This window comes from Paralichthys olivaceus, chromosome 4, assembly GCF_024713975.1.
Source record: "Paralichthys olivaceus isolate ysfri-2021 chromosome 4, ASM2471397v2, whole genome shotgun sequence".
NCBI lineage: Eukaryota > Metazoa > Chordata > Actinopteri > Pleuronectiformes > Paralichthyidae > Paralichthys > Paralichthys olivaceus.
In genome coordinates, this window is record NC_091096.1 from 12,425,329 (window position 1) to 12,438,468 (window position 13,140).

Consider the following 13,140-nt stretch of genomic DNA (forward strand, 5'->3'; position numbering starts at 1 on the left):
AGTATAGTTTTATGTCCCCACAACATAAGACACACACATGTCGTTCCCTGTGCCTCCGCACGGCGGCGCGCTTTAGATGAGCTCCGGGACAGGCCGGGGTTCATGGCGGGAGGGGCGGAGCTTACACCTTTGAGTGGGAATCCTCGGTTCAAAAAGCTGCTAACGTTCCCGCACAGCCGCGCGTGCGTGTGCTTCCACTGCGACTCCTCCACAGACGGTCAGTGGATCATGATCTCCTCCGCGAGCAGGACTCCAGTTCATCTCCGCTGACACAGAACGAGCCGCTCCGACTGAAGCACCGAACCGAACCGAACACGAAGAGGAGACACGAGCAGGGACGGAGAGAAGAAGTCCTGCAGGTGGCTCGTGTTTGTTGGAGCGGACACACAGACGCTCTCAGTCCGGACCTGCTCGTCTCAGCCGGGGGTCGGTGAACAGGAAGATGTCGGTGGAGAGTTACTCTGCGCTGGATGAGTCCTCTCTGCGAGCTCTGGTGAGACATGATGGATGAAGATGGTCTTTTACCTGTCTGTCTCTCTGTGTGTGTCTCTCTCTCTGTCTCTCTCTGTCTGTCCCCTTGTCTCTCTGTCTGTCTCTCTGTCTGTCCTCTAACTTGTACTTTCTTGGTCACGATCTTTCTGCATCATTTGAACTTGTATCTGGTTCATTCCTTCACATGGGTGTGAGCTCTTATGAGGAATGTCCCTCTATAACTCACAGTGCAGCAACACAGTGGTGGTTCAGTATTCTTCTCAGTCCAACATCATTTTAATGTCATCATTTATATATTTCACTTCACTCAATGAACAGGACAGCTCCTGACAGGGGATTGATTTCATGTTGCTTATTTTACCCCCACGAACCTCAGTATATTCTAATTTAAGAGCTGAAAGAATCCGTCAGTTTTATGTTTTTGATATAAATTGTTTCTTATGTCATTGTTCGGACAAGAGGAGACATTTCAAACAGGTCACCTTGGTTATGATGAGCAACTTTCTTTTCTTTTTTTTCAGTTCATAGAATAACTCCTCAATAAATTGACAGATCAAAGGATGATGACATTTTGACTCTAAACTCATAATTGAGTTAGGAAGTATTGTTATTTAGTTTTTTCAGCCCATTAAAACAGCATTTCTGTCATTTCAGTGCTTTTATTGAAACATCTTCTGAACATCTATTGAAACATAAAGTTTAAAATCTCTGGGCTGGTGATAGGGAAAAAATAATCTGAAGATTTTTTATACTCAACAATTTATTGAGCAGTCAGATAAGACTGAGCCGTGAAGGAAGTAATAGTTGGTTGAAGAACTGACGTTCAGTTCCGGTGTGATCCTCATGATTACACACAACAGACACAACTCTGGTACAAAACAGTGGAAGGACGTAAAAATCTGATTGTAGGTGACTCACTTTACACTACATGTCTCTCTGGATGTCTGGATTAGTCATGTCCCAGTGATTTCCTGAGGCAGAGGAAGGTGAGACATCATCAGTCTGCCTGACTGTCTGACACGCCATGACACCTGTAACACTGACACCTTTACAAGGACGCATGAGTCACGCTGTACTTATTTAGATGTCGCCACGCAGGGTTTTCCTGAATCACGGTTAGACACAGGAAACAGTCGCACATGAAATATCTGAGATACGTGTTCATACTTTAGCTTTAAAGAGGCCGTTTCAAACAGACATGTTGGTTTCTGTTCTTAAAGATCAATAAACCTGAATAGAAGAAGATATTTACTTTGGATTCTAAGCATAGATATAAATGTGTGATAATATTTAAACTGAATCCATTGTTTACTTGGAAAAAGTAATAAAGTTCTTGGTGTGAATCCTGATTCGGATGGGGTCTTTCTATGTGTAGTTTGCATATTCTCCTTGTGTCTGTGCGGGCTTCCCACAGTCTCTGACACACATGTTGATTTTCTGTCCGAGAAGAAAATGATGTTTACTTTGGATATCGACTTAGAATTAAATGTTGAGAATGTTTTGTTGACCAGTGTGACGACATATAAACCAAATTCATTGTTTCTTTAAAGTCTGGAGCCTTTTGGCCACGAGCCACAGTCGTTGTCTTCTCACCACTCAGCTAAAGGACAAGTCTTTGAGTGATGTTATGACAGTGGGAGAACAGGAGAAGGCTGAGGACATTTTCCTGATCACAGTTATTTACTAGGGCAGCACGGTTGATGTCCACAACCCAACAAGAAAGTCCTTCGTTCGAATCTTTTCGTGCTATCTCATGGATGCGTGGGTTCCCCGCAGTCCAAAGATATGCAGATTGAGGTTAAGTTGAACGTGGACTCTAAAATGACAGTAGGTGTGAGTGGTTGTTTGTCTCTTTATGTCGACCGTGTGATACACTGCTGCCTCTCGCCCAGTGTCAGCAGGGAGCGGCTCCTGCCAATGCTTAGATCATAAGTGTCATAGATAATGGATTGTTATAATTATTTACTTTTAATTCTCAATGGCGTTGATGGTTCAGTTTATAGATGTTGTTTATTGAAGGCCAGAGTGGGAGAGATGGAGTTAAACTGAAAACAACAGAGGAAGGACTCCGAGTTCACCACAAATATTGTGAGAAAAAAACTGAGGATCTTTTTGCTGGACCACTTTTATTTTTTCATCCCTCAGCTGCCTTTTTATATCTGCAGTAATACATGTCAGAGATGTTTTTCCACTCATAACATCATTAACCTCAGCTCATTGTTATCAGCCATCTCAAGCTCGTCTGAATCCTCCTGTGTTGCCTGAACCTGCTGTCAAAATGCTGCTTTTGTCTGGAGAGCTGTGTCACGCTGGAGTTTGTTGGATTTATCTTCATGTGACACTGAATCCATCACCGCGCACAGTTCGAAATGTCTCGTCGTCTCCTCTTTGCCTGATTCATGGAACAGAGCGTCTCCTCCGAAGCTTCCCTCCTCCTCCGCTGATGTGACCACCAGTGATAAAGGTCACCAAGATCCCACATCTGCACTGATGATGTTTGCGGGGACTCGAGTGTCAGCATTTTCCACAGTGAACTCGGCTCAGAGGAGACGTTCATGATAGAATTGTTTAGAAGGAGATAGATTTCAGATACGAATTGTTTAGCAGAGACGTGAATGGTGCTTTGTGTGTTTAGTTAGAATGAAATGAAACACGACTTGGTGTTGAGGACTTGAGTGTTTTTGACGGACATGTGGCTTCATTAAACAGCTAAAGGAGCTGCTGTTAAACAACAGTTAGACGACGAACACAAACTGCAGGCCTCCGGTGCGCTTAATGAACTCAACAGTCAGAAGGTCATATGGCGGCCTCTCTAACGCCACTAATCCCATCTCTACACTTCTATTCAAAGCCCAGGCTGTCTTTTATATTGCTTATTTAATCTCCTCCATGGCAACCAGGCAAAGCATGTTCCTTTCTCTCTCACGATTATTTAAATATGCACAAAAAACGAATCAGTTGGTGTCCTAGTTTCTTTTGGAGAGGTCGCTTGGTGCGGGTCGTCTGTCTGAATGTTGCTGAAGATGTGTGGACACGAAAAGAACGGGGGGAAAAAAAGCTGCTGAAGAAAAACTCTTTCCAGCCAAACCACTCCAACCACTGTCACTTAAAAACAGATATTATCAGTCCATTGTCCGCACCCAGTGGGATGATTATCACCTTTAACAGGCCTGAATCTGCTGTGTCTCAGTGTGTCAAACCTGCAGGACGAGCCAGCTCTACAGGTGTCGGCTCCTGTTGTTGTTGCACTTGTGCACCTGCCTACTTAAGGTTTGACTCTGGCATCTGTCAGCCACATCACCATCTCCCTTCTAATCATCTCTGGACACCAGTGCAGCAACATGTTAACACTGACACGCTCACAAATCACTAAAAACATCAGTGTTCACGTAAAAATATCACCGCTTATCGTCTGCACTTTTATTTTTTAACGGGTGTTAGCGCACTGAGACATTTCTGTCCACGGCCCCCACTGGGCTGATTTCACATGCTGGATGTCTTGCATAATAGTTTGTAACTGCTCTTGCGAGCTCTGTGACCGTCTGCTCTCCCCTGGTCAACAAAAAGCATTCACACATGTTTAAAATAGGGTAATTTCACTCTTTGGTGTGGCCTCTGTGATATATGGGGCCCCTGGGGATTTGTTTTATGGCTCTCTAGACTCCTTTGTGCACTGACAAGGGTTCAACGGTTACAGTTGGAGAGGAAGAATAGATTTGTTTTGTAGTCTCTCAGTACAGTCCCCAGGTTCTCTTTATTCCCCAGAGGCATGGTCCAAAATGTCAGACTCATCATCAAGAACGAATAAATCAGAAAAATTACGATGCATTAAAGTGTCGTCTGGGAGGTTTTTAGATTTATGTTTTTCCTCTGTCTGCTACTCAGAAGAACTGTATTTGTTGGAAAATACCTTCTTTGTTTGATTTGGTCTCATTTTGTAAAAGTAAAAATGATAAAGCTGCAGACCTTGTCAAAAGTCTTGAAAACCATTTTTCTTTCATCAAAGACAGTTGATTGCTGTGTTGTCTAAGAATCTGCAGATACAAGTTGTTGCATGCAGCAAATCTCCCTTTGAATAAGCTTCTCCAACTTCTTTCTACATGCAAAGAAAAGAGTCTCAAGGTTTTTATGCTCCCGACGGCTGATAACACCTGGTACTTGTGAGTTTGTGCTGGCAGTTTGACCTATAGTGGATGTTTATTGCGTGTTTTTGCAGCTAAATCTCTCAGTCGGAGTGACAAAAAGGGTTGTCAGGGCCATAAACTACAAGCACACGGTGCACAGTGCACACCTGATTTTTTTTCCTGCAACCTGTCATCATTCTCACAGGTATTTGTGCCCTTCACGTCTGCACAAAGCGTTTCCCGTATGATTAAGTTTCAAAGATGAAGAAACAGGTTGCGGGCGGTTCAGAGCAGTTTTCCACTTACTAAACACACAGTATAGTAGTTTTCATACATGAATGTCTGGAACATTTTCCGGAGTTTTTACTTTCACATATGAAGAACTCGGAAAAGGTGGTTGTCTGGGTCATTCGCGTTCACAACAACAGCAAAGTGTCCGGAACATTCACCTGAGGGGTGGCGTCTGGGTGGAGCCTGCAGGAGGCAGGACATGACGGAGACAGTTTTGTTTACAGCACATCACCAGCGTTGGCTCCTATCATCAAAAGCACTGGAATCTTGCTGTCTTTCCAAGCGTCTTCGTGCGTCTTTTACGTGTATGACTCCTCTTTTTCATCCTGAGATTTTTTGGTTCTCCTGGTTTCGCATCTGTCACGTGTTAGAAACATCAACACTCACTCGCTGTGAATTTTCCATTCTTGGACTCACTCTGACATTTTCTGCACAATATACAAGGGGTTGACAGGAACAGCTCTGGAAAAAGTCCGGAGCATTAGACATTTACGTCATCACATACAGCCCCGATGAAAATTTCATGAAATTGTGCAAACTTCAGTTTAATGCCTGAAAGGAGCTTATGAGTTATCTACACTGTTGCAGTGACAGGACTGAGCCCATCACAGCGAACGAGAGCAGACTTTAGTCTCTGAATATCTAACCACACGGCCAGGGAGCCAAGAGATAAGAAATAATTCTCTTGTTTGTTTGATAAAACAGGAAACATATGTTGGTGGACAGTGCTATAAATATCCCGTCCTATTTTGGCTCTGAAAGGACTCAACTTTGAGATCATTCGCATGCAAAGTCCACCAAAAGTCTATTTTTAGTCTGTGGCCTTAAGTCGGTTGCTTCTGTGGAACAATAATTCAGATTGAATGTAACACATTTTAACACACCTTCAGATTTATTCAACAAACATTTACTTTATTTATACAGTTGAAATTGAGTTCAGTGAGACCAACTTCCTCATTAAAGTGGATACTTTTGAGAAGTTGGTTCTTAATAACTTAAGCTTCTATTTGATTAGAAGGAGCAGTTTGTTATTTTGATTATTAAAGTGGTCATTTTAAACGTCACAGAAGAACATCTTGACAGGAAATTCAACGCAGGAGCTCCCAGAGGCTGATGCTGCTTGTGTCCGTGTGGTAATGTGTTTAGATTCTTACAGTAAGTGAATTAACAGTGTGTCACTGTGCATTAGCCGTTTGTTAGTGTGACTCCTGCACTTATATGCTGAGGAAAGACTCAAACACCATAATGTAGACTTTAGATGTAAAATATTTTATTTATATGTTTTTACCATTTTTCTCTGCACTTTTCCTTTTCTTGAAACTTTTATGTGTAGCAGAGTAGGATTGCAGGATGTGAATCATGTCAAAAATCATGTCAAAAACTCCACAGGGTTCCACTCAAGTTTAGACAGACCATAGTTTGAAATATTATTGATAGAAAGATATAATATACATATATATGGTAATGTGATAAATTAGCTGGACTAAGAGGGAGATAAAAGAGTTATAACTTCAAGATCAGTACAGAGTAACTAGGTAAATACAGTATATTCTCTGTTGAAAAATGGGAATGTTAACCGAAGGGTGAACCAATTTGCCATCCAAGGTGCTCTGGTGTTTACGTCTGTCTGGTAAGTGATCCAACAGAGAGGGTTGTTGTGACTGATCTGTCTGCATCATGACCCTGCCAAAAGGAGAAGGTCTGGATAAGGGATTTGGTTTTTTTTGTCCTCTGTCTCCTTCACCACCACCAGGTATCTCTGACTAGTGAAATCCCGGTTTGAGAAATAAGGCTTTCAGTTCAGTGGTCTAATCTATAATGTCCCAATACAAGCAGACTTTTTACAATATTTCTCACCCTTATAAGACCTCATCGTACTGAAGAGGTGTGTCTGTGTGTTCAGTTTGTACATAATCATGACACTTAAAACACTTTGGAAGAAAAGGAGAAACTATGTTTTCTCTCACGGGAAAGAAAAATGTTGCCATTATGAAGATGAAGGACAGATGGCTTTGATTTCCAGCTGCCTTTTTTCTTTAGGCAACTCATGTTTGAAGGTACTGAGCAGGTCCATGGTACAGCTTTCTCAATCTCCAGCTCTATATTGATGTAGCTCTATTTATAGAGGAAAATAGCATACAGGAAGTGGCGTACAGCGCTGTGGGGGATCAGAAATGTGGGGATTCTGCCAAGTAACATACTGAATTACACCAATATAAAAGTATAAATATATCACATCTTGCCAGCTTGGGAAAGGAGGGAGTGTTTAAAATAAAAGAATATCAGATGGAAGAGAGAGAGATAAACATAAATACATCATCCAGGTCAAACATAGACGCACTATGGTTTACGCCTTTCCTATAGGGACTCTTGGAGGACAGAGTAATTTCCTGAGATCTGCAAAAAGCCGTCATGCGGATGTTGATGTTTTTCTTTCCGGCTCACTGTTGTTAATGTTATGGCATTCTTGAGATGGACACAGCTGATCTGTTGGATTTTGTTTGGCTCTGTCTGTCAGTGTGTGACTCTCACTCCCATTGTCATAGTCAGTGAGGATTGTTGGAGTCAGCGTGGCTGGCTCTCATGGATCCATTAGAACAAACTGTTTGTGCGCTGCAGCCTCCCAGTGTGCTTGGACCCTTCTGTGGGACGTCCTGCTACTCTTACTTCATTAAATCAAAAGTGCTGGTCATGCAGCAACCCCCCACATCTGGAGAAGACCCATTCCTCCTCTATAATGCTTTGTCAGACCTTCGTCTGACCACCATTGGAAGATGGCCATAAAGGTGCAGCTAGCTCCCTTCCTCTGTCGGTTTGCTTTTAATTAATGTCAAAACTCCTGCTTTTGAGGAAAGGCATGTTTTTGTGAGAAGATCCTGGCATCCAAATATGTGAAATACGAGAATAGCATTTACTAGAGTGCATAGCTCCACCAAGGTGGTCCACTTAAATTTAACCAGGCTGCACCAAATGTCACACACTTATTGCTATCATTCCCCTTAATACGCCTGCATTGTTTCTGTCATCAAGATCCATGATTTATTCCCAAATTGGTAGGTACAAGTTTGTTTTATATTATTATTAATAGTAAAACATTTTTTACAAAGAATACTGTATACCCCTGTATTCAATTGTAGCTGATAATTTGAGGATTTCTGGGGGTAAAAGAAAACTTTCCATATCTGTTACATAAGTAGTTGTGATTTGATTTATCTGTCAGACTCTAGCTTCAGGCAAAAGATCCAGCTCTCAAACGTCTCTGATCTAATAATTAAGGGAGTGCTTCACAGATTTTACACAGCTTTGCCAGAACTGTTGCAGCATATGTGAAAAATATTTTATAAAGCCGTACGTGGCTCCAGAGTGAGCTTCGTTAAGTCACCTGAGTCAGTGTTGACTGAAGACCATCAGTTCGAAAATGAATAGAAAATCTGGGGGTGTTGCCAGAAGAAGTCAGCTTAATAGACCTTTGTAACTCTGAACTGTAGTCAGGCGAGTTGCATTATGGAGCCAGGTTTTGCCACAGAAGAAAGTGTGATGGATGAAAAAGAGACTACTTTGTTTCTGCAGTGATTTTCCTGAATATAGGGATTTTCTTTGTGCAAAAACACTGGAGTTTATGGAAATCGAATGCTCAACCTGAAACAAAAATTGTCAAACATTCCTGTTCACTCTCAGGGGAAATATACCGAAGTGAAATCAGGAGCTGCAGACATGGTTGTCAAAGTGAATGGATTGGTTTATGTCTGGTTGTATCACAATAGCTCTGGACAATCCGCAGCTTCTGCCTTTGTCAGATTATACGAAACCTTTTGATGAGGCAGCGGCTCCAAAAATGTGGGGCATGCTTGTCCCGAGTGCTGTGACTGACCTGGATCCCTCTCCGTGACCTGACCTGCCTCTCTGAAGAGAAACCCATTCATGAGGGACACAGAGTGTGAAGCCAGACAAGTGGAATGGGCCAAAATCTCTCACAGAGGCAGGTCAATGAAGCCAGGCAGGATTATATCACTGATTACGTATAGGGTTGTTTGTGATGGAGTAGAGATTCCAAATCATTTGTTAGGTCCTGCACAGAAGTGAAAGGCCAATATAATACACTTCAGATCAGAGTGCTGAATAATCTGTCAGCATGCAGTGGTTCAGTGCATCATTAAATTCCTATACAACATTTTTGAAGCTTATACCCCCCTCGGACCCACATGCATTCCTCCAGTGCGTCTGTTCTTTATGCCTGCTACCTCAAGTGTAAAGGGGCACACTGTTTTCAGGTCTGCTCCGGGCCTTTGTCCCACCTTCCACTTATTAGTAAAGGTTAAGCTTTCCTACACGTGGAGCTGCACTCGCAGAGCACGTTGCCACATGTGCAGTAATCTGTCTTTCTCCCTCGCTTGCTTGTATATTTCACTGGAACTTTTTTTTTTTTTCCTTTTTTGATACCAGACAATAAAAGCAGCAGCACAAAGAGTTTTCACCTCTGTTCTGCTTCATTTCTTTTGAATTTTTCTGCCTAGAGGTCCCTGAAACTCCCTCTTCTGAGAAACCTGCAGGGCTCTCGTGTATCCTGATTATATTTCCATTTTTCAGTGGGTGTGGTGTGTGTGTGTGCCGGGTCCAGTGTATGCATGCATTGTTTTCCTCAGGTGTTGAGAAATGATTTACAGGCTTCCACCTGTTTCAGATTGGAGTTGTCCCCCCCAAAGAAAGGCAATAAAGAGATTTGAAACATTTTTTGGACTTTCTCACCCTTTGTAGTTCTTCTCAATTGTTTATTTGTGTCTCTCTCTCTCACTGTCTGTACTCGTCTGCCTTCCTCAGTGGCAGCTGGTAATCCACTTCAGCTCTTCTCAAAGGAGTGTCCCACGCGTCCTTATAAGGGCAAACTCCCTTGTAGGCCTGACACAAGTGAGTTCGAAGCACTGATCCGATGCTGCCGTGTTGCACTCTAACCTCAGCCCGCTCTGGAAATTATTACTGTAGCCCCGGTTTCATGCTTTAACACACGCTATCCCATTCAACACTTACTCATTATGCACGTGGACGCACATGCGCGCACACATTCGTGCACAAAGTATATGTAATCCATTTATGCCAGGAAATGTACTTGACACAAAGGAGAAAGTGCAAAAACAGAAAATGACACAAAGCACATGTGCACCCACTGAGAGTCAAAAGGTCTGAGGGGTCGTTGTGCTCCCGGGGCTCGTGAGGGAGGGGTGAGGGTCTTCTGCACACAAGGCTGTGATGACCTTTGTCAACCACGGTACACAACATAATGCAGGGACACTCTATGATGTATTTGACATTTTTGTCATATTCATCTTAGTTTGTTTTTATGATTTTCCTAAAACCTGTCTGAGGAATGTTTAACCTTTTTGTCATTAAAAAAATGAAGCTAAACGTTTTAAATGTTAAATGTCTAAATATAAATTCACTTTGTTGTAGAAGAAAAAAACTGAAACTCAAATCATAGAAATACAGGGAAAAATATAATTGGATTATAGCAGCACAATTTGATAAATGTAATAATGTGATTATTGTGGACAACTTTATGATTTGAGATTGTGATGTAAAACACAAATGGTATCATGAGACTACTTATTTATCAAAGAAATTTTGAATTTTGAAATGTGCATGTCTCAGCTCCAACATACAAAAAAACTCCAAAATCTAAATTCATACAGTACTGTTTTATATATAACTTAATAGCGGAACTTTATGGTGTCTATGATTTCTTTATTTCCCTGGGAGGACTTGGCCTAACATTCCTGTTTTGTTTTCTTTGGCTCACAGGCTGGTTCAGTTGCCTCTTCACTGTCTTTCTAACTAAAATATTATATAACATTGTTTTTTTTGTTTTTTCCAGTTCATCGTCAGCTTGCTTGTTGGCATCCATGTCTGCCTGGTCCATACACTGGACGTTCATTTCACCACTGCACACGCTTCACTGCCTAAACAGAGACTGGTTATCTCTTTTATTATGGTCGTGGAAAATGAGCAGATTGCACACAAACAAAGAATAGGTTGTCGAACTCACACGTGCACAATTTTGATTGAATTAGATCTCAGCCATTGTTACGCAACCGTGATTTAGATTAAGTTAATTCCAAAAACACCTGATTAAAGAATTTGGCTGAGCGTTCAATTACATTGTTAAATACTTGGAACTTTGTGATCCTCAGTGAAGACACAATTTCCTTGGTACAAAAAAAGTAGATGTTAAAGTCAGATGATATATCATGTAAACTACTCTGTCTAGTGCACTGACACATATAAAAAACAGAAGACAGAGCCCAGACCTTATAAGTGGCTCATTACCAATAATCCATGTTTTAGCAGCTCAGAAAGAATCTGTAATGCTATGTATTCCCATGAATAATGCTCTAATGAAACAGGCGGTATAAAGGGGAGTGATTAGGACAAATCTGAGCTTGTGCAGTATTTGCTTTCTATTTGCACGCCACTTTAACGGAGTGCTCTGTCTTATTTCACTCCCACAGCTTTAACTTAATCCTGTTACAGTGCTGCACCCACAGGTACAGTGTGTGTGTGTGTGTGTGTGTGTGTGTGTGTTAATGTGTGGACCAACTAATAGTGGCTCAGTATGTTTTGAGGAGGATTTTTTGAGTTTCTGCCATATTTTTACCATGTTTCCCCTTTAGGCACAATACATTTAAAACTCTCCGTATCTGTAAGCTGCATCTCTCGTGTGGCGGATGAATTCAGAGGGAGTTGCTGTCCTCAGAACAGAAGTGTGTCCGCTGCCAGCTGGTCGGATTACTGCTAAACCACGAACACTCTCTAATTGGCCGTGATTGATTGAGCTGCTTCTTCTTCTTCTTCTTCGAAGGCCTTTAGATAGGCTTGTGGGTTGGACTTCATAGAAAGCCTCTGCTGGGCAGGACGTGAGTCAAATAAAGCTACGGTATGGCACATGCCTCAGCAAGTCTGCCCGTGATGCATCAAAACCTTTTTCTTTTCACCACAGTAGAATTCCTGCAAAATAAGGTCATCATTCTGATTCAGTAAGTAAGTGCATTTGGATTAAAAAGATAAACTTATAAGTAATACCCCTCTTAAGCGACCGCCCCCATTTCTATACAGGATTGCCTCATCTGTCGTCACACCGTCAATCATATCCACTTCCTCTGTCCTGTCTCACTGCGTCAGGTGACTGTGCAGAGGTCTAAGGGAGTGACGGTGATGAGTCTTCAGTCAGCAGAGCAGACCGTGATATGACTGTTCCTCTGCCGTCATTTCAGGTGCTGACAGCTCGCTGAAGTCTCAGAGACGACTTATTTTGTGTAAAACATAACGTGTGTGTGTGTGTGTGTGTGTAATTTCTGACTCATACGTCTGTTAGCAGCTAAAGCAACACTGCATGAAAAGCTCTTTCTGTCTGGGTATAACGGCTGCTCTTCACAATGTTGTTATTTGGAGCCACTATGGCACCCAGATACCCAGAGGCCTGTGGGCTGGTTTGAAAAATGCCTTTGGGGCGACGGCCGTTGCTGGACGGTGCTGTCACTGAGTAACTTCATTGATTTTTCCTTTCCCCCTCCTCCTGCTCCTTCTCCTCTGAGCACAGATCACTCACTGTAAAGGCCACTGTCATGTGGGGCTTTTGTCAAACGCACAGCTTCCGGACGGCCGTGTGTTTCCGTCTCTGGCTCTTTATTAGTTATTCTGTTTTCTTTGGCAGGCACCCAAGTTCAAGGTGTGGTTTATTGGCTTGAGTTACACCCACTCGTTACTTTCCTGTGGAGTTAGTGGTCATTGGTCCCTTTCATACATGTAAAGGAAAAGTCAGTTACAGCCGCTGGCTTTGTGCCTGCCGGATTGGCCTGTTGGACCTAGTGTATGACTCCTGCAGCCAATCCAGAGTCACTCGACATGCATGATGCACTGATTGGTCCATTTAAAAAAACAACACGTAAACATGAACTACTGTTGGTTAGCTTGTCGGTGCAGGCAAGAGTCAAGGTTCTGACGTCTAAATGTTTTTCATCTCTTATCACCACATCATGACTTTAATTGCTTGTGAAGAATAGTGAAACTGATTTGGACAGTTCTGCCGCTTATCACATGCTCTGAGTTTTTTTTTTTTTTTTTTGGATGGGATTTTATTTTATGTTCGTACTGATATGTGCAGAAAAACACAGCCTGTTATTACATGCCAAGCTGGAGTTACTGTTTGAACTGAGGCCCAGGCCTGAGGCTGTTATCTGTTACA

At 42.2% G+C, this 13,140-nt stretch overlaps 1 protein-coding gene across 1 annotated transcript in view; it reads left to right on the forward strand.

The window, feature by feature from the left end:
- The first annotated feature begins 201 nt into the window (after nt 1-201).
- smtnb (smoothelin b) overlaps nt 202-13,140 on the forward strand; it is a 47,987-nt gene continuing 35,048 nt past the window's right edge. Inside the window, 1 exon segment of the mRNA XM_069523715.1 lies at nt 202-493. Coding sequence (XP_069379816.1) covers nt 443-493 — 51 coding nt within the window. The 5' untranslated portion in view covers nt 202-442.